The sequence below is a fragment of the Neolamprologus brichardi genome, chromosome 17, assembly GCF_056152115.1.
Source record: "Neolamprologus brichardi isolate AB-2024 chromosome 17, ASM5615211v1, whole genome shotgun sequence".
Taxonomy (NCBI): Eukaryota; Metazoa; Chordata; class Actinopteri; order Cichliformes; family Cichlidae; genus Neolamprologus; species Neolamprologus brichardi.
In genome coordinates, this window is record NC_142120.1 from 16,049,561 (window position 1) to 16,068,852 (window position 19,292).

The 19,292-nt window shown below is 40.6% G+C and overlaps 2 protein-coding genes across 3 annotated transcripts in view; one reads left to right on the forward strand and one right to left on the reverse strand.

Annotated features, from left to right (window-relative positions):
- Positions 1–4,207, reverse strand: part of acss3 (acyl-CoA synthetase short chain family member 3) — a 50,319-nt gene extending 46,112 nt beyond the window's left edge. Inside the window, exons 1-3 of one of the 2 annotated variants that reach the window (XM_087831131.1) lie at positions 3,720–4,207; positions 921–1,065; positions 56–244 (exon numbers count right to left, since the gene is read on the reverse strand). In XM_087831131.1, the coding sequence (XP_087687257.1) occupies positions 56–244; positions 921–1,065; positions 3,720–4,036 (651 nt within the window). In that variant the 5' untranslated portion in view covers positions 4,037–4,207. Of the gene's footprint in view, positions 1–55; positions 245–920; positions 1,066–3,030; positions 3,130–3,719 lie in introns of those variants that run through there. The other variant, XM_087831132.1, reaches the window with a different exon arrangement.
- Positions 4,208–12,157: 7,950 nt separating this feature from the next.
- lin7a (lin-7 homolog A (C. elegans)) overlaps positions 12,158–19,292 on the forward strand; it is a 48,734-nt gene continuing 41,599 nt past the window's right edge. Inside the window, exon 1 of the mRNA XM_087830583.1 lies at positions 12,158–12,245. Within this exon, the coding sequence (XP_087686709.1) occupies positions 12,209–12,245 (37 nt within the window). The 5' untranslated portion in view covers positions 12,158–12,208. The remainder of the gene's footprint in view (positions 12,246–19,292) is intronic.

The window sequence follows — 19,292 nt, forward strand, 5'->3', positions numbered from 1 at the left end:
GAGGCTCAGAAAAAAGATCAATTTTAAGCACAAGGTGAAAAAAGCAGCGCCTAACCTTAGCGTGATCGATGCGGACAGACAGCTCTTTAGAGGCGAAGCCGCCAAAAATGAGGCTGTGTGGGGCACCGATCCGTGCACAGGCCAACATGGTGAACATGGCCTGTGGCACCATGGGCATGTAGATGACAACAAGGTCTCCTTTCTGTACCCCATTCTTCACCAAGACTCCTGCTAACCTGGACACCTGGATTGCAGAGACACATGGAGACAAAGCACAGATTTCTTTCTAAGTTTCCAATCCTTTTTTTTTTTTTTAATTCCTGCATGAATTATTTTTAAATGTCTGCTCACAACAAACGTAACCAATATGCTAGCACAAAGCAGAGCTGGTAACAAGGGTGGAATAGTTTTATGCATGCCGCATATGTTGTTGGATAATTAATGTAGAAAGTAATGCTTAATTTATCCATGGTCCAATTACTAATTAGCTTCAGTTGGAAACAATCTAGAAAGAAAGTCAGTATCTCTTAAATTTCATTAAATGTCATTAAGCCCTTGGGCCAAAAAGACTCCCAAAAAGCTATGACAATAGTTTTTTTCATTTAAAAAAAAAAAGAAAAAAAAAAAGATTGAGTTGTTTTAACAGAATAATTGGTCCAAATGTCAATCATTTTCCCTTCTTTCTTCTCTTTTGTTTGCTATCTATATGCTAATTAGGATTCAAACCAGCCGTCATGCTACAAAACTCTTGGCCAACTCTTTGATATTTAATGTCCAGAGAGCATTACAGTTTCTACTTTAACATGCTCATAATCCCAGCAAAGTTTGTTTCATGCTGCAAAATAATGTCATATCATACTGCCATCTATGTCCATGTGCTGTTCAGTTTTGCGAGCTCGGTTTTTATTAAAACTATTTACCTGGTCCTGAAGTTCCCTGAAAGTGATGATCTGTTTAGTTCCGGTCACCGGGCTGTCGTATATGATCGCAGGCTGCTCTCCACGGCCGCTTTCTACGTGTCGATCGACGGCATTGTAGCACATGTTTAGCTTTCCGCCGACAAACCTGACAGAGACATACACCTTCAAACAACAAGTAACGGACACATGAACAGAGACACATGTCAATACTATAGTTACCAAACATGTTTCAGGTGACCAGTCATGTGCCAGCACCTTTACCAGCATATAATGTGGGGTTTTGCCTGGTTTAGAGCTCATTTTTTTAAAACAAAAACCAGTCTGAGCCAAACATATGCAGCTGCTTTTGACAGTTGCACACAGTGAACCAATGTTCTTGATAAGGCAATCGTTTGAGCTCATTCTGGCACTGCGCATATGGATAAAGAGCAGCAGGCAGGTTGAGCAGATGGTGTCTGGGATCTGCTGTTTTGGAAGCCACATGGACATACAGACATGGTGGCCGTGTCCTTCATTTTCACTGCAGCACATTCAGACAGCTCTCTTTTCCTAGGATACATGGTATAGCTGACAACTCCACCCACGAAACAAAAGAAAAAAGAAAGGAATTTCAGTTTATACTATTCTCAGTGCAGGCGGCTGTGAGGGTGTATGCAGGCTGCTGTGCCACATGCTGTTTTGTTTTACAGCTAAATTTTGGGTTGTTTTTTTTTCCTGTAAGCATCCTATAATTTACTTTCACATCTTTAACTGTGGATGCAGGTATAATTACCCTTTTTTATTTAATTTATTTATCTTTTGCACATTGTAGGAAACTAACCACATTAATCACCTCACATCCTTTGATAGTTTTAATGGTTTCCCAATTTTTTGTTTTTTTAATAAGTGCCCTGAACAAGTCAGGCCAAACCATAACATCTGTTCTGAAAATATTACTTTTAAATATTTAACAGAAAAAATATTGCTTTTAAAATGTGGGATTTTGATACTTTGTCATATCTAATTGTTGCTAGTTGGCTGCTTGGCCAAAACTAGTGGTGTTTCAAGCTCTGAGACAATTTCCTTTTCTTTTTTTTTTTTACTAACCCTTTAAGGTGGCAGCAACCTGATGAAACGACTTGTGTTTTATTTCTTTGATAAAAAATATATATATATTTATCCTACTTTTTGGAGCTTAGGGGGGAGGATAGTACTCAACTTTTGGAGTACTAGTGCAACCTGGTACTCCATTACAATATCCTCTCCATGCCCACAACATGCACACATATACACTCATCATCATCATCTCCTATGTACACACAGTATTGTTTCCCCAAACATATATCATACTTCTGACTCTTGACTGACCCTTGATTTCCTAATTATTCCTCAAGCCTCATCTTGGGGCCCATCCTTCCTCACTGACATGCCCATTAAGTTAACTGTTCTCACTCTCACAAGGAACCGCCTTAAATGTTCAATCATATTCTTTCCCTCTGTAAAACGGAAAGAATTGCATTTCAGTAACTCTCAAAAATGGTCCAAGGAAGAAACAGTGGTGACCCAGTGACAGCGTCATGAGTGGGCAAGGCTCAATGATGCACATGGGAGAAGAACGCTTTAGTATCAAATTGCCAAAAAATGTAATGCTAGTTCCCTTATATGTTGTATTCTGTCACTATAGAAAAGTATCAGAATACACAGTGAATTGCCGTTTTTTTGTTTTTTTTTTATATATGGCTGCATAAAACCAGTCAGTGTCCCCATGCTTACCCCCCAACCACTGCCGAAACCAAGAAGAAGGAGGACATGAGCATCAGAACTGGACAGCTGGACAACAGACTCTGATGAGTCACAATTTCTTTTACATCATGTGGATGGCTGGGTGCTGTGCATTCTTTACCTGGTGAACAGCTGGCAGCAGAATGCCCTATGAAAAGAATGCAAGCCTACTGAGAGTCCATGCCTCCACATTTCTGTTTCGAAAGGGGGCTCCATAAAAAAAGGAGGCAGGTGGTCATAATTTAATACCAGACAGATATACATCCCACCAATTAATGCTTTCAAAGTGTTACCATATAGGGGTTCTTCTGGGAACTTCCCTGCTCTAAATACCTGTTTGAATAATCACCTGGGTAGTGAACGTTGCAGCTGTCTGTTAAGAGCACCCAGGATAGTGCAATAAGCAAAACTGTGGTTCGTTTTCTGGGGTCAACGCGATTCCATAGACTTTCCATCAACAGCAGAGCCACTTGAAGTCTACACACTTCCTGAACGTCACCCATTGGCTCTCGGCAAAACTACCAATCACAGAAGAAATAGACGTTCCTCCAGGGATCGCTAACAACTTAATAACCAATCATAACAGAGCTGACGTTTCCCCTTCCTAAACCAACCACTCACAACAGGACAACCCTGCGGGTTATCCAGTTGTTAATCCCCCCCCCCCCCCCCCAATACAGTGATGTAGTATAAAGGTTTCATTGTAATAAATTAATCGTACAGTTACGCGCATAAAAGAGTAAAATGACGAAGCTATGTGGGCTGGATGAAGAGAAAATAAACCACAATATCGTGGTTTCTATGCGAGTTGCCCAAAAGTTATTCATTACTAAGCAAATAACTTCAGGGTAATGAGATTATTGAGGGCGTGTGTCCACTCTATGGGATATTATCATACATGAGAGAACGCGTTGATTTCACTCGTGAGACAGGTGGCGGTCACGCACAGGTTGTTCACCACGTTTCATTCCAACTCGCCCACACAACATTTAACACCAGCTGTTGTGCAGGTCACGTGTAGTTCACACTGAAACCTACCAGTTTGGGAACACCGGATCCTCAACGTGCAGAGTTTTACTCCACGGCTCAAACCACTTTATGTCGCGCCCCACGTCAGCCCAAAACTTCTCGGGGTTGTCCCTGGCCGCCGCGAAGACTCGGCTGTACGCAGCATCAGACGCATACTTTCTGCAGCACTGCGTGGGGAAGTGCGACTTGAAACTCCCAGATGCTTCACCTGCATTTCGCTTTGCTGCTGCACAGAGAGTCCAAGCAAACCTCCCGAGTGTCTTCTTCCGCAGGACAGGAGCGCAGTTATTCAGGCGCTGGACTGAGTGTTTGACCCTGAGAAGCATTGTTGCTGGGGGCGTTTTTTGAACTTCCACGCTGCTTTCGCGCGTCCCTCTTGTTTTTGCGTGCAGCTTTGGAGCCCGCTTCTACAGTTCAATGCTAAACGACGTCATGCGGGCCTACTTAAAGGCAGAGGACTTCTGCAGAAATTCTTAACAAGTGCCTCAGGGAAGGCTGTGAACTATGAACTGGATGTAGTTGATGCTGCAGGAGGATTTTAAAACACAGTCAGCATGATTACACAACGCATAAGCTCCACCGCAGCTTTCTTAAACCAACTATTTTGGGTGGGAAATAATCCTAAGACATTTTTCTAACTTTAAGCAAGAATTCTGCCGTGCAGTGCAAAGAAGAGAGGAACATTGTTGATAGCAACTGTACCTCCTGTCCACCGGATTTATTTATTTATTTATTTTTGTTTACTTCCAGCATCATTAAATTTTAATTGTCCTCGAGGTAATATCAATACTCCCCCTTGAGTGGAAAAATGCAAATAGCCCCACATCTGCTAAAACTGATCATGGCGTGCATCCATTTGTTTGCTTGTGGGTATTAATGGGAATAATTACTCGTGTAGAGTCATTTAAAAACCTTAAAAATATTAGCATCTTTCAGTAAGCCGATTTTCCAATACAATCACAGCACATGAGCAGCGGCAGCAGCTCTTTGTCCTCTGAGATTGTGCCGCCGCACTTCTTTCCCTATCACTGGTAAATACCCATAATACAGCTGACCCCTTGAAGAAGTGTGCCCCTCGTTAAATAACTCATCCATCTGATATTTCAGATCACCTGTTTATGTTTATATGTGCTGAGCAGTTGCGCTGTCCAGTATAGGTGGTGCAATGACAGTTTCGTTATTGGTATCAGAACGATATCAGCATTATAAGATCGATACTTTCTTTAAATCCTATGTGTTTAGTGTGTAGTCCACTGATGTCTTACATTGATTATTTTTGGTAATGAAAAAATATACCTCAAACGTGCGCTATGAAAAGTATCTGGACCTTCTTGTGTTGACTGTGACTTCTGTTTTATTTATAGCCTCCTACAGTACATTTAAACACAGAGAGATCCTTTAGAGACAGGAACATTTACATTGCTGTTTACATCTCAAAAAAACCCCATGGTATCAGATGGATACCGAAATTTGCACTGTGGCACAGCACTACTTTCCACCAGAGGTGGCCCACTTGAGTTGGATTGCAGCTACTGGCTCTATGACACTTGTCATCATTTCAGTAAAAGTGGGGGGAATAAAAAGTTAAATCTTTATCCCAGCTGGCAAAAGATATCAGTAATCAGCAACTGATTGATGCCTTCTTACACCCATCACCTGCACGTCTTATCCTGAAGGTATTTGAGCATAACAGAACTATAATTTTCTTTCTTTTTCAGTTTTAAATTAAGTATTGATTCAAATCTCATCATATTTCAACCATGCTTTCTCCTCTCATGCTATAATTTGTTTGGCCAAAAGGTCTCACTAAATCACAGCAAGGAACTGCCATACATATATATATATATATATATATATATATATATATATATACACATTAGAGTAGATGGTGTTGGCTGAATATGTATCATTCTCTCTGGCACCTTACGTGCATGGACCACTATCTATTAACCGCTTTCACAGGCTAATCAGACCCTAAACTTTTCATGGCTTTATATAAGCCCTCCGTCTTGATTTGATGTGATGAGTGTGAATGTTTTAAAGCAGAAATCAGCCGACTGCCCTTCAGAAACCGATGGAGAAATGATTCATCACTCTAGCCCGCAGTGTCTTAATGTAGTTTGAAAATCAAATTTGTTTGAAGATAATGATCGCTGTTTTACATTCTGAATGGGTTTTAGATGCAGTTGTCAGAAAGACTAACGAAAGATTTCAGTCAATATCATTCATGGTTTTAAGTGAGTGATACTTCATAACGATTTATTAGAGCTCAGTGAATTTACTTTCAGCGATTGCTTCATATACAAAATACTAGAGGCACCCAGGCATTACAGGAAATAAATAAAGGTGAAAGCCATTACCCCTTGTTAATTATGCTCTTAGTGCATTCATGATAAAAGAGGAGATGAGATGAAGTTGGACTGAGGTATATTTCAAGGCTTTGACAAAGCTCAATATACATTGGGATGTATTCATGTTTTCAGTTTGCAGAAAGCATCAGGATGGAATTATGATGCCGTCACACAATCAGCCATTACTATTTGACAAAGTAAATTGGTGCTGTTTCCCTGAAGGGGGCGTCAGTAGTCTGTTAGAGCTTGGGTGCCAAATTTGTTTCTGTCCATGGGCCACCTACAGCTCAGTTTGAACTCTCAAGTGCACCAAGCACTTTATCTTGAAAAAAAAGAGACAAAAAAAAAAGAGACAAAAACAAAACAATTCACAAAACAGTTATTTCCACTTCAGTTTCAATGTAAAAAATGTGCATTCTGGGAAAAAAAATCATTAAATGAACCGTCCAGAAAAACATCCTGAACATCCTCCGATGTCTTAAGAATAAATATGTCTCAGTTTTCCCCGCATCCATTCAGTCTGCTGTCAGCACAACGAAATGCTGCTGTCATAAATCAAATAATAGTGTCAGCACAGTTCCAGCTCTGTGGCTTAACCACCTTACTTCAGTGTGACAAAGCAGGTCATGGCAAATGTCTTTGCCAGTAAGAAGACACTAACACTGCTGATCATTCAGACTTCTGGCTCGAATGAGTTAGTTTGCACAACCAATCTGATTGCATTGTCCATTCTAAACAACTCGCAGCACAGTGCTGACTGGTGTAAATTAAACGGAAATGTCGCTTCTTTCTCTTCTGTTTTCACCTTTCTGTCTCTGCAGAGCTGTCCACTGCAGTGGGCTTTTTAATGTGCAGATTATAGCTGACACGCCATATGTTTCACACTCTGTATTAGAGGTTTAAATCCCATAGTGGTGCTGCTGAAGTGGGTCACAATCAGTGTGACAGGCTTTGTTCAATATAGTATTTGAAGAAGGTAGGGTTCTCTGTGTGCTGGCCTGCCTGACTTCAGAAGGCCAATTACATTCACCTGCCACTTTATTAGTACACTTCGTGAGTATCTGGATTCTTTCTGCCTTCAGAACTTTTTTTTGTCTTCACGGCATAGATTCAATATGAATAAACCATTATCAAAGATCTCGGTCCAGATAGCATGCCATCAGAAATAGTTTACACTATGTTCATCAAGGGATGGAGATGGTCAGCAACAAAACTCAGGTAGGCTGTTATGTTAAAATGAAGCTCAGGTGGTACTAAGCAGCCCAAAGAGTGCCCAGAAAATATCCTCCACACCATCAGAGGCAACCAAGAGGCTGAGCTATTGCAGGATGGATCCATGCTTTCTTGTTGTTTGCACCAAATTCTGATCCTACCATCTGAATGATGCAGCAGAAATCAAGGAAGGGGATGTAAGGGGAGAATCCCAGTAGATCAGCAGTTTCTGAAGTACTCCGACCAATGTCTGATACAAGCTAGCCACATTTAAAGTCACTTTAAATCACCTTTCTTCTTCATGCTTAGTTTGAACCTTGTCTTAACCTTGTCTGCATGCCTAAATGCAATAAGTTGCTGCCATATGATTGGCTTATTAGATATTTGTGTTAATGAGCTGTTGAATAGATGTACCTAATAAAGTGACCATTGAGTGTAAATGTCATACGACTTGTGTCTTTTTTCTTAGCAGATATTAACAATAAAGAAGAAAGCTGATTTTCTGTCATATGAACGGAAGAACAGCAGATTAACAAACTCTTGGTTATTTCAAAACAAGGATCAGTTTTGGTATTCTACTCTTTCTCCCCCCCCCCCCCCCCCCCCCCCCCCTTGGTTATCCACACATCCAAAGTTTGGAATGCCCAAACTTTGAGACCCACTCACAAAAGTGCATCTTGACTTGCCTTAAAACAAAACTTTAACTGTGAGATTCATAGTTTACACAACAGCCTGGAGAAGTGCATGCGCATCACCATCCTTCACTTGGTTGTTCATACACAGGAAATTAGTTGCATCAACTTGTCTTGTTAAAGAATAAATACAATTTTAAAGAATTATCTGTCACACGTTTTTCAAGATGATGTTTTTTTTCATGATCTGTCTGGCACCGTCTGATGGAGCAATATAAGCAATCCAGCTGCTGTGGAAAAGCAGCCTGTCATCTTAACACAAAATATCCAATAAATACATTATTTTCAAGACGTTATTGCTCAACAGGAAATTTTCATCCTTTTTTTTCCCACTGTGGCATGCCAGATGGATCACAGTGCGGCACAAGGATTGGAGTCAATGGCTGACAAATTTAATAATGGCCTGTTTTAATAAGCAGTTGTTACCTGGAAATGAAACCCATGTTATCATTTAGTGAAATACTTATTTCCCTCACCGCAAAACCACCGTCGGATAAATTCGAGCTAAAAGCTTTACTCTCTGTGTCAACCAAACAAAATCTAACCTTTATGGATTTTATTTGCCTTTTATCAAAGCCATGTGAGTGATATTGATCTTTTTTTTACGAATGTGTGGCAGGAAAAGGAATAAGGTTCCAATTTTTCCCCAAATGCCCATATGACCTTACCTGTTGAATTCAATTTGAATGGGTACTGATGGGAATTGAAGATACAAATAGAACTTGCACACTGGCTAATGCTCTGAGCTTTGATCTGCTAGGCAAACAGTCCAGCCGTCTGTATTTGCCCTGTCCACATGGCCTCTTGCATCTCTTTCCGTGGAAGTGGAGGCATTTCAGAAATCAATTCACTTGCAGCTTTGCGGCTTAAAGACCAGTGCAACATAATCCCAACCTTGTAAAAAAAAGCAGACCTGTATTCCCGCCCATATAGATGGAAGCCTGTAATCTCGCCGTGCCCTCTTTCTGTGTGCTCTCTAAGCCCTCGCCCTCTCAAACCGTCCTTGCAGCCTACCACTCACCACTATTTTGCATCTGCACACAGCTGTGTGGGACTGTTGGTGGATTGAATTTGCTTTTACTTAAGGACTATGTGTTTGTAAGAAGCGTGCAAGTTTAGAAACTGTTTAATTCAAATGCAGAGGAAGCTGTTAAATATTTAAAAGTGCTGAGAATGGAATTTAAATGATATATAACAGGGGTACATTAAATTTATTTAATGTTTTAGATATAGCAGCCAATTTGAAGTGAAGTGAGGTAAAGAGGTGTGGTATTTGCCTCCCAGCTGGGTGTGGGCTACAATATTTAGTGCAATGCATGACAAGATAAATGGGATTTAAGTAAAATGTCTGTGTTTATGAGCCTAGGTTTTGCTCTGAACAGCTGTGCACATATTAGTATAAGTGCTAGTCATTGCCTCAGGTGTGTATTCATGTTTACAACTTGCATTTGTCATGGCGAAGTCATGGTTCGTGAGCCATGTGACACGTCATGCTGCCTTAGCATCTCTCCAACCTGGGAATCTCTTCTTATTTCTGTTGAGCATGGCTTCTGTCAGCTGTAATGTCTGCCCATGTATGAGACACACCAAAGCAGCAGGCACCATTAGGCAACAGATCTACAGTAAATGAAGAGAGCCAGTGGTTTGGCACCATTCTGTGGTAGCACATAAACATGAGGATTAATTCTTAAGCCCTCCAATTTAGGTTCACTACCGTCATTCGGTCCTTATCTGGCTGTATGCTGTGCATGTAGCCAGGAGAGAAGATAACAGGCAGTATGGCTCAGTGGTTCACAATGAGCCTCCATGGCAAGCTTGGTTGCAATCACCTGATCTCTGAAGTGCAAGGATTATAGCTGTGTAAGTGTTCATGTGTGCACAAAACACACATGTGAGCATCATTGTGAGATTCAGCATGCAATCCAGGTCGAGCTGGTTGACTGCAATATGGTGAAACTTTTCAAATACATTACTGTGAAAGATGGAATACCAATTTTGACTGTTTTTCAACATATTATTAGCTTAATGACTAAGGTATGCCATCCCTCTTCTTTTAAAAGGTATCTTATGTGTCCCATGAGAGCACTAGTCAGGCTACCTCTTGTTTTTATGAGCCTAAACTGAGTAACACTCCTGATGTCAGAATGGAGAGCTCTCTCGATATTCAGGAGTTTAAAGATCTATCTTAATTTGGCTTTTGACTTGACGTACTGAAGTGTTATATCTTTATGCTTAGTTGTTAAGGTTGTAATGTATGTTTTTAAAATCAGTTTTGTGCCTGACAATTACGTGTAATTTCATTTATGGGCTTGCCATCAAAAGCACTTTGAGATGCCTGCTTTTATCAAAGGCACTTAAGGTGAGTCGAGTCAAGTAGACAGCGCTGAAAAGAAAATCATCTTGTAGTAACGGTGACTAGCTGTTAGTTCAGATTCTAGGGTTGAATTATGGCAAAGGTAACGCCCTTGTATGTGGTGTTTGGTTATTCTCCTCACACCTCCGTGGCCTCCAACTGCTCCAGTTTGTCCAACAATCAAAACATGCTGGGTTAATTTTCTTGTAATTGTGCCCTTGACCAAGGCACAGACTTGAAGTGTGGAGTTGATCCCACGAGCCCACAGCCTCAAATACTAAGGATGGGATAAATGCAGAGAATTGCTTTTCCTACAGGGAAATAAAGGGTCTCTCACTCTGTGAAGGCCATGAGAGGCTCCAGCCTCCCTGCAACCCTGAATAGGATAAGTGGAAGAAGATGGCTATGATAAACTGTAAAAAAATTAACATGTTCAGTAATATGTGGAATTAAATCAATTCAAAGAAGATGTGTGCTCTGGCAGTTTTACATTGTCAGTATTCACAAAGGCAGGTTCTTTAAGAAATGGCTCACCCTGTTTGGTATGCAAGAAGACAGAGTTGTGCACAGAGTCCTGACTGTAACTCTGTGCAACACTTTTGTGGTGAACTGGACTGTCTGGAAGCAGGACCAGTGCTTTTCACAAAAGCTTTTGTGCCTATGTAAGAGTAGAACATTGCAAATAAGTTCCCAAATGCTGCTGAAAACCCATGAAGAAAAGGGAACTCTGATATCACAGCTGCGGCCTATATCCTGTTTTTTAAACAATATGTTCAACATTAAAACTTTGAATACAACACGGCCGCATTCTCTGTTGAACTTACCACATTACTCTTTCTCCTGAAAAGCTGGACGTCTTTTATTGATTGATTTCATTCATTGATATAGGTTTACATTAACTCAGCTTTTCAAATTAAATGTAGCTTGCAAAACGAAATGAATCATATGATTGTCAGACTGCAGTGCTATACGATCAGACTTTTTGCCCCCTGTTAGCCATTAGAAAAACTGCAGAGTATGGCAAAGTCCATATTTTATATACAGCACATGATTAATCCAAAGATTGTGTATTAAAGATAAATGTAGCCACTGTGACCTCTCAGAGCCCTGTTGTAAAGCATGAAGGTGCTTTGAAACCAGATGTGAGGAATCCCAAAAGGTTGATTCTGTTCATCTGGACCTAACGTTTTCGTCCAGATGAACAGAATCAACCTTTTGGGATTTACTTACCTGGATGATTGAGCATGCATCAAGACATATGTGAGGAATATGTGACACTAAGAGACGTTGCATCCTCATAGGCAAGTGATTTGTATATCATAGTAAAACATACCCAACTTTAGTCTACCTTTTTTAATCTAAAGAAGTCCATAGTTATTCAATTAAACATTATGGTGTATTCAGTGAGGCCCAAAACTAGCATTTGCGACCATAAACTAATGGGGAAACAGTTTCCTGAGATCATAAATTAAAGCCAAGGTATTGGTGCAACCATAAGAGTCTCCCCCTGCTGGCCATTAGAAAGAGTGCACTTTTAAAGCGCTTCCAACACTTTTTTTGTAGACCATATATTTTTGATCTAATGTAAAGAATTTTAAAAAATTAATGTATTTTTTGGTTTTTATATGTTATCAAATTAATTTTCATCTTGAAAAATCCAAATGATTTTTTTTTTTTTAAAAAAAGCCAAAAAAAACCCAGTGAATACTATTTTCCATTAAGAGCGTAAACAGCAGCGCATAAAGCGCAAAACAGCTGATAACAGCACCAGGTGACGGAGATGGATGGAGATAGTCTAATCCTCTCCCAGCCACTCCCAGCCTCTCTCTCTCTCTCTCCCTGTGATGCTGCAGCTCCTGTAGGCTCTTCAGTCTCCAGTAAACAGCAGTCATGGCGACAGTGGTCCAACCGCTCACACTGGATCGAGGTAAGGCGCTCGGAGCTTTGCAGTCTGTGCATGTCACCGGAGAGATTATTTTCAACCTTTTTTTCCCCCAAAAAACTTGAGCGAGGATTTGGTTAGATTCTGATGTTTTTTGTTTTTTGGTGTGTGTGTCCAGCTCGGATTTTCTACACATCGTCTGCGTGAGTCGCTATTTCAAGGCAATATGAGCTCTGGCTTTTCTAAATAAAAGCCCGTCGGTTCCGTCCGTGTATTTTTCCAGACCGGAGCGCTCAGTTCTTTCGTCAAACTATCGAGGGGGTTTCTGCGAGCACGAACATCTTGAAATTAATACCCTTAAACCACTTACAAGGCGTCCCGTTTAATTTCATCTGTATTATATAACCCTTTTGGCAACATTGTCCCGTTAAAGCTCGCTTTTTGATCTTCATCTGGCGGAGACAATAACGCTCAAATCCTAAAGCGCCTTGACACGAAAAATCTACTTTGTTAGATAACTTCTCAGGCTATCTGAACTGGACAGGTGCAAGACTGGCTGATTGGTTCCCTCATCAGGGTGTAGATGTTGTGTTTTGTACTTGTTGGAAGCGGTGTGCAAACAAACCGCAGTTGAGGGTTAATGTTGTCCTGTGATGATGTTGCCTAGCCTGTTTTGTTATTTCATCTCAGTTAGCGTTCAGAGCTGTTAGTAATTACAGACTTTGTAACTTAGACACACATTAGTCCCCTGATCTCATTCATAAGATACAATAATAATGCATCTAGGCTGAAAAAATGTTCAGTTTCCCACCTAAAGATGCTGTACAGATATTTAAAATACACTAAGGTCTCTCGTAATATCATAGTAATTCCTCTGGTAGATTTGAGGAAGTACAAAATGTCCTGTACACTTGAGAAGATGCCCTTTGCATCTCAACACTTTCATCTTAAAGGAGTCTATTTTTGAGGTCACTTTGAAAAATCCTCCCAGTCGCACATTCAGACCAAATGCAGATCCGCTGGTGAAATGTAATATTGCGCAAGCCTTGCATAGGGAATGGATACCGTCAAATATAGAGAAAGGAGACACCTTAACGCTTTACTCTGTGCCAAGTAAAGCCAGCGTCAGCTCTCCTCCCAAGCCCCATGAGGGAAGTATATAAATACTCTTTATTAATTATTCTGCAGGGATTAATCTGACTGCTGTCACTCGTTATTGGTGATTTAAGTAATTAACCACATTAACATCTACTGCTAAAGTATACTATTTTTTCCCTTCCGTATGTTCAATTTGTTCTTCTGAGGGCAGTGAAGCTTTACAGGTGCACAATCTGCTGGGAAGCTGCAGAAGTGCTGCACACGCAGAGTTAATGAAATGAGCCACAGATTGAATCCGGTAATGAGATAAACAATGCAACCTAAGCTTTTCCCAGCCATGTCTCATAGTAGACTATAGATTTATTTTAAAAAAGGAGGCTCTGCTAAGCTGATAAATAGATTTTTAAACAGCAAGGCAAGGAGCAATGTCCTGCAACTTGATAAATTGTCAACATTCAGCCATGTCTGATCTTAGTCATTTGCTTGGGCAGTGACTCAGCTGTGACCTTCGTGTGTACACACGGGGCCTGATCCATACCCACAAGCTGGAAAATGCAGCTGTAATGGCACAAACAGTAGTAATGATAGTTTTACGCAGGAGCTGTCAGAGCCAGGCAACATTATAGGCTTCCTGTCCTCGGATCCTGCCACTTTGGTGAAAACACTATAATTGCTAATGAAAAGGTGCACTCCTCTCGTTTTTGGGTGGAGGCTTTTGCTGCCGAGTTGCCGAGTTTGTCAAATGCACGCAGGGAGAAAAGGAACAGAGATGTTCATTTCCAGAGCTCCCACTTGGCTTGCAGGATCACAGCAGGATGAAAAGATATTACATCATTGGCCTTCCTGTTATTGTCAAAGGAAATGACCGTGATAAGCAAGCACCATCGAGAACAATGGATTTGAACCTTGCTGTATAATTTAAAAAAAAAGCCTTTTATTCTCAGTAGATCTGGCATTTATGTAAGTGCAAACTGACACACACCGGAGATGAAAACCTTTCTGTATGAAACAGTGAGAGCAGAGGGCACTGTGACTGAAACTTCCAGAGATAAATTTAAACATCTATTAGGTACGGCTATGTTTCAGGACCCAAATGCAGGACTCAGAGACAATGGAATGAACTAAGTAAGGCAGCTTTATTGCTGTAGCTTGAAAGCTCAAAGAAAAAACAAGGATACAAAAAAACAGAAACCCCCACAAGGTTGAAGCTAGAACCAAGAGAACAGGAAACAAGGACCTCAAAGATAGCATGAGTGGACGATGCAACAACGAGCAGAGTAAGACTGAGGACTAAAATACACACAGGATAACGAGAGGATGGGCAACAGGTGGCAACATAGCTGGACCTAATGCAGACTAACGGGACAGGGGAAACGAAACTGAGTGCACTATACACTAGACACGAGACTGTCAAAATAAAACAGGAAGTATGATAAACATGGAGCTAAAGACTAATCCACAAAGGCTTGACTCGGGGACTGGGGAGAAACAGACGTGGGGAGACGACTGACTGAAGAGACAGAAAGGGAACATCAGACACAGAGACAAGAAAAAAACAAACATGAAGATGAGACTGACTAAACACACGAGAAGACTAGACACTGCGAAAAAAAACTCGAAAACCACACAGAACTGAAGGCTAACCGAAGCATACTTTATGCATGACGTAAATATAACTATGAACCTAAGAATCACATAGAATATTCAAAAAATAAACTGCATATTGTTCAGAAACGTAGTACCAGTACCATGACAACGCCGGCAAGCTGCACGTTTCCAGTGAAATGCTTACTCACTGATGGCAGGATAATGCTGGCCACGTTCTCCATTTCAGTTTTGTGTGTTAATCTGTGTTACTTGTTAACTGGTTGTTTTTTTTGTGTGTCATATTCATTATTTTATAATGGCCTGCCTGGTCCAGAATTCAGCTCAAAAGACATTGAACTAATAAAGCTCATTTGCTGAATTGTAGTCCTTCCTTTTAATTGCATTAAAGTCCTTCACTTTATAAAAAATGTCTGGAATGTCCAGCCAGCAGGGTTGACCACTCTGTGTCTAAAACACTGCTTGTGTAGACATCTGTGAGATTACGGCCTCAGTAAACACTTTCCTGATGAATTTCTGGACTCAGTTACTAATTTCAGGATGTATTGATTAGAACATGAAGTCACTTTTGTACGATATTGTCTGATTACAGTCAGAGAGGAGGATTGTCTATACTCATTAGCTAATGACTTGTAATTTTAAGTTGCTAGCCAGTGAGTATGAAGTGTTCTTAGTTTCACAGTAAGATCCTCTAATCACTGGTTACCTCTTGTTTTAAGACACAAAGATGGTGACGGTGACAAAGGATCCATCACCAATCCATGATGTAATGGCATCTACCGCTAACTTAATTGAGCAAAAAGTTGATGGAGATTTTCATCAGTTTAACCAGTGAATGATGTGCAGTAGACGCCTGGCATTATGTAGTTGGTGTTAACAATCGTAGAACAAGGAACATGGTGTGGAAATCTCCCCTCAAAAGCCCCCACTGTTTGCAGTTTTCCGAGCTAACAAGTTAACCCCGAACCTGTGGTAGGAAGATTAGATGTTTGTTCCTAGCTCTTCTGCACCACATGTTATGGGATGAAGACACTGATCGGTTCTTTATCCCCACCAGTCTGTTCATTTAGAAGCTGCAAAGCAATCTTTATTCGTCCCTCACTTTGCTGCCATTGTTCATTTCAACCCCAAACGAGTTGGTGATTACGCCTGGGCTTCACGCGCATTTCCACAAACCCAATTGTTGGATATTGCACTGACCATAGCTAGAAGGAAGATTTTAACTCTTTACACTCACTCTAATATCCATGCTGTATCTGTTTTAGTTAGTACAATTTCTCCATTCCCCCGAATACAAAAAATTAGATGCAAAATTGTTGATTTTAGCTGCTTGTTACAGAGGTTTAGGGTGGTCTACCTCTACCTAGGGTAGAAGGTAGAGTTAGAGAAGGTCATTTACCGATCAGAAGGTTAATGGTTCGATCCATGGGTGCTCCTGCCAAAGTATCCTTGGGCAATAATCTGAACTGTGAGTCGCTCCCAGTGCGAAAGTTAGATGAGACTAGATTACAAAAGTTAGATAAGATAAGTTAGATAGAAAGTGCTTAGACAGAGAAAAAAGTGTTTGTGTGAATGGGTAAATGACACATGTTACACAAAGCATTCTGATTGGTCAAGCAGAGTAGAAAAAGTGCTATTTAGGAACTAGTCCATTTGCCATTTACAGGTTGAAACTGTGTTAGGGGTGAATGCATTGGTTTATCATTGTTAGAAGATTGCGGTTATGTTCCTTATACCTACAGCTGTACAGCATGTACAAGAAAGTAGTTTCTCAGCAGTGCATTTCTTCCTGTGAGGTCGTGATCAGTTCAAATGTCAACAGTAGAAAGAATCCGTTCCTTCCCAAAGTATGAATCATTTTGTTTTTCCTCACTGTGTTGCAGGGACCTTTGGAATAGAACAATTTTTATACAGTTTATGTCTTCTTGTCTTAGCACAGTGAAATGAATAACTGCAAGATCTGAGAGATCGTGGTGAGTTCATCCATTTGCGGCTAGAACATATTTCCATCACATCCACTCATGCACACAGCTGTGTTTAAGGGATTAAGGAGGTGCTGACAAGCTGACGTCACTTATAGCTGTCTATATTTTAAATGGCCTCCCGTTAATGCAGAAATAAAGGTTCTCTCAGTAATTGTCTTGGAGGGACATTGCCCAGTAATTACCCAGGATGAAGACGACAATAAGAGTGTGATGTTTTCTGGCTCTGTTTTCGCCACAGGCTCCTGCAGGAGCCATTACCCTTCTAGGAGTGATTTATTTCTTGTGCTATAAGGGAATCGCTGCAGTTGGACAAATTAAAGCTTATTCTCTTGGCATGAGGAGAGAACTTGGTTGCCCCATTTTTTTGTATTCAGACTGTGATTTCTTTTGTTTTTATCACTGCCTTTAGCAGCAGAGTTGCCAAGGGCACCCAGGTCAAAGTGGCAGCGGCAGATGGCAAGGGCTTTTCAGGACAACTTACTCCCAGATGCATGACATCTGGATAGCATTTCTCAGGGTACAAAGGTGCGATTCCCGTCAGAGAAAGGTCATTAGAGACTTTTTCTGCCTGTCACCCTCCGAGATGGAAAGCAGCATTTCATTTAGAGTTAGTATTTGAAAAGAGGATCGCAGGTTTAAATCTCAGCGTTGCCGTTTAATAAACGCAGACAGACGCGGACGTGTTTATTTACATTGTTGCAGTTTTGTCAAACTGACACTTCTAATACTGAAAATGGATTAGGCTAAGTTTTGTAAACTGCTATAAATGACTAATTATGTCAGGAAATGGGAACGGAGCCCAGTGCAAAAAGATCCCCTCAACAGTGTTGTGGAGCTTTGTGGAGCGTTGAAGCCTTTATTACGTGTTACTGTGGCTTTGTTCAGCTCTGTGCCTTTTCTCTAATCAACAAATGATGAGGATGACCTTTTTTAGTCACAGCCTGATGTTTTCAGGGTATAATGCCACACAGTCAGTGGCAGCTATAATCATTTTATACCGCAATATTTGTTTTAGATATTTTTTTACATTGTAAAATTTAAAATGAAAAATATTAAACTCTTTTTCTAGGTATGAAATGTTTATTGGAACAAAGTGGAGGCAGGGTGGAGTGGGTGGAGACGAGTGTCAGGGGTAATTTGTGATAGAAAGATAGCACAAAGATTGAAATGGAAGGTTTACAAGATGGTAGTGAGACCTGCTATGATGTGTGATTTAAAGTTGGTGGCACTATCATAAAGACAGGAGGCGGAGCTGGAGGTGGCAGAGTTAAAGACGTTAAGATTATTATTGGGGGTGATGGGACGGGCAGGATTAAAAATGCATCAGAGGGACAGCTCAGGTTGAGCAGATTGGAGGGAAAGTAAGAGAGGCAAGGTTAAGATGGTGTGGACATGTAAAGAGGAGGGATAGTGGATATACTGGAAAACAGATGTTGAAGATGGAGCTACCGGGCAGGAGGAAAAGAGAAAGACCACACAGGAGAAGAAGATGCTCAGGTGGAAGTAGATCATCTGCTCTGGTGACCCCTAAAGGGAGCAGCATGAATAAGAAGAAAGAAAATCAAGAAAGAACAGCTAGATATGGCCAAGACTTTGTATTTGCCTTTGTAAAAAATTAGTCATTTTCAAGTAGAACTGCTTGGCCAGGCTCAATTATATTCAACTTGATGTAACTCGGTCATATTTTCGAAATTCAAGTTCAGCTACAATCAAGTTATCCATTTATTTAACAAATAAATGTTTCCTTGGTCCTTTTATATTATTAAAATGTTTTTCTTTCAAATATGATTAAAAGCAGACCAAAAGTGAACATCATCACCAGTGACCCAGAGCCGATAGGAAATTTCAATGTAAAGTTAAGATCTCAATTATCTCCCAGTCTCTTTGTGAATGCAGCCGGCACATTTTGCTCAAAGTTTTCCGGTCACATTCATGTAGGATCTCGCAGTGAGATGTGAAAAGGAATACTACGTGAATCTCTCTGGATAGTGAAAAAGCCTTTGCCTGGGTATTTGAAGTCTGTTTGAAGCGCTAGACTCCCTTGAACTGATGATATCAGAGCATAAAAGCACAGGAAAGATTCGGTAATAAAATCTGTCTTGTGCAGCTGAAAATAATCCGCATTTTAGTGGCTTTGAAGCTGCAATTAATGTTGTTTTGGTGGGTTTTTTAGAGGTGGAAGAACAAACCTTCATAAATGTTACTGCACAGAGTGAAAAAATTAGTTAGAAAATTTAGTCTACTTATACTCCTGACAGCTACATAGCTAAAGAAAACTTGTGCTGGATGATTTTGGAGCCTTTGTTCAGTCAGTAACTCCTATAGCAATCACGGTGGGGGCAAAAGTGTAAGAGAACAAATAATCCTGCCAGCCAAGAATCAAACTTGGGACTCGCTGCTCGGG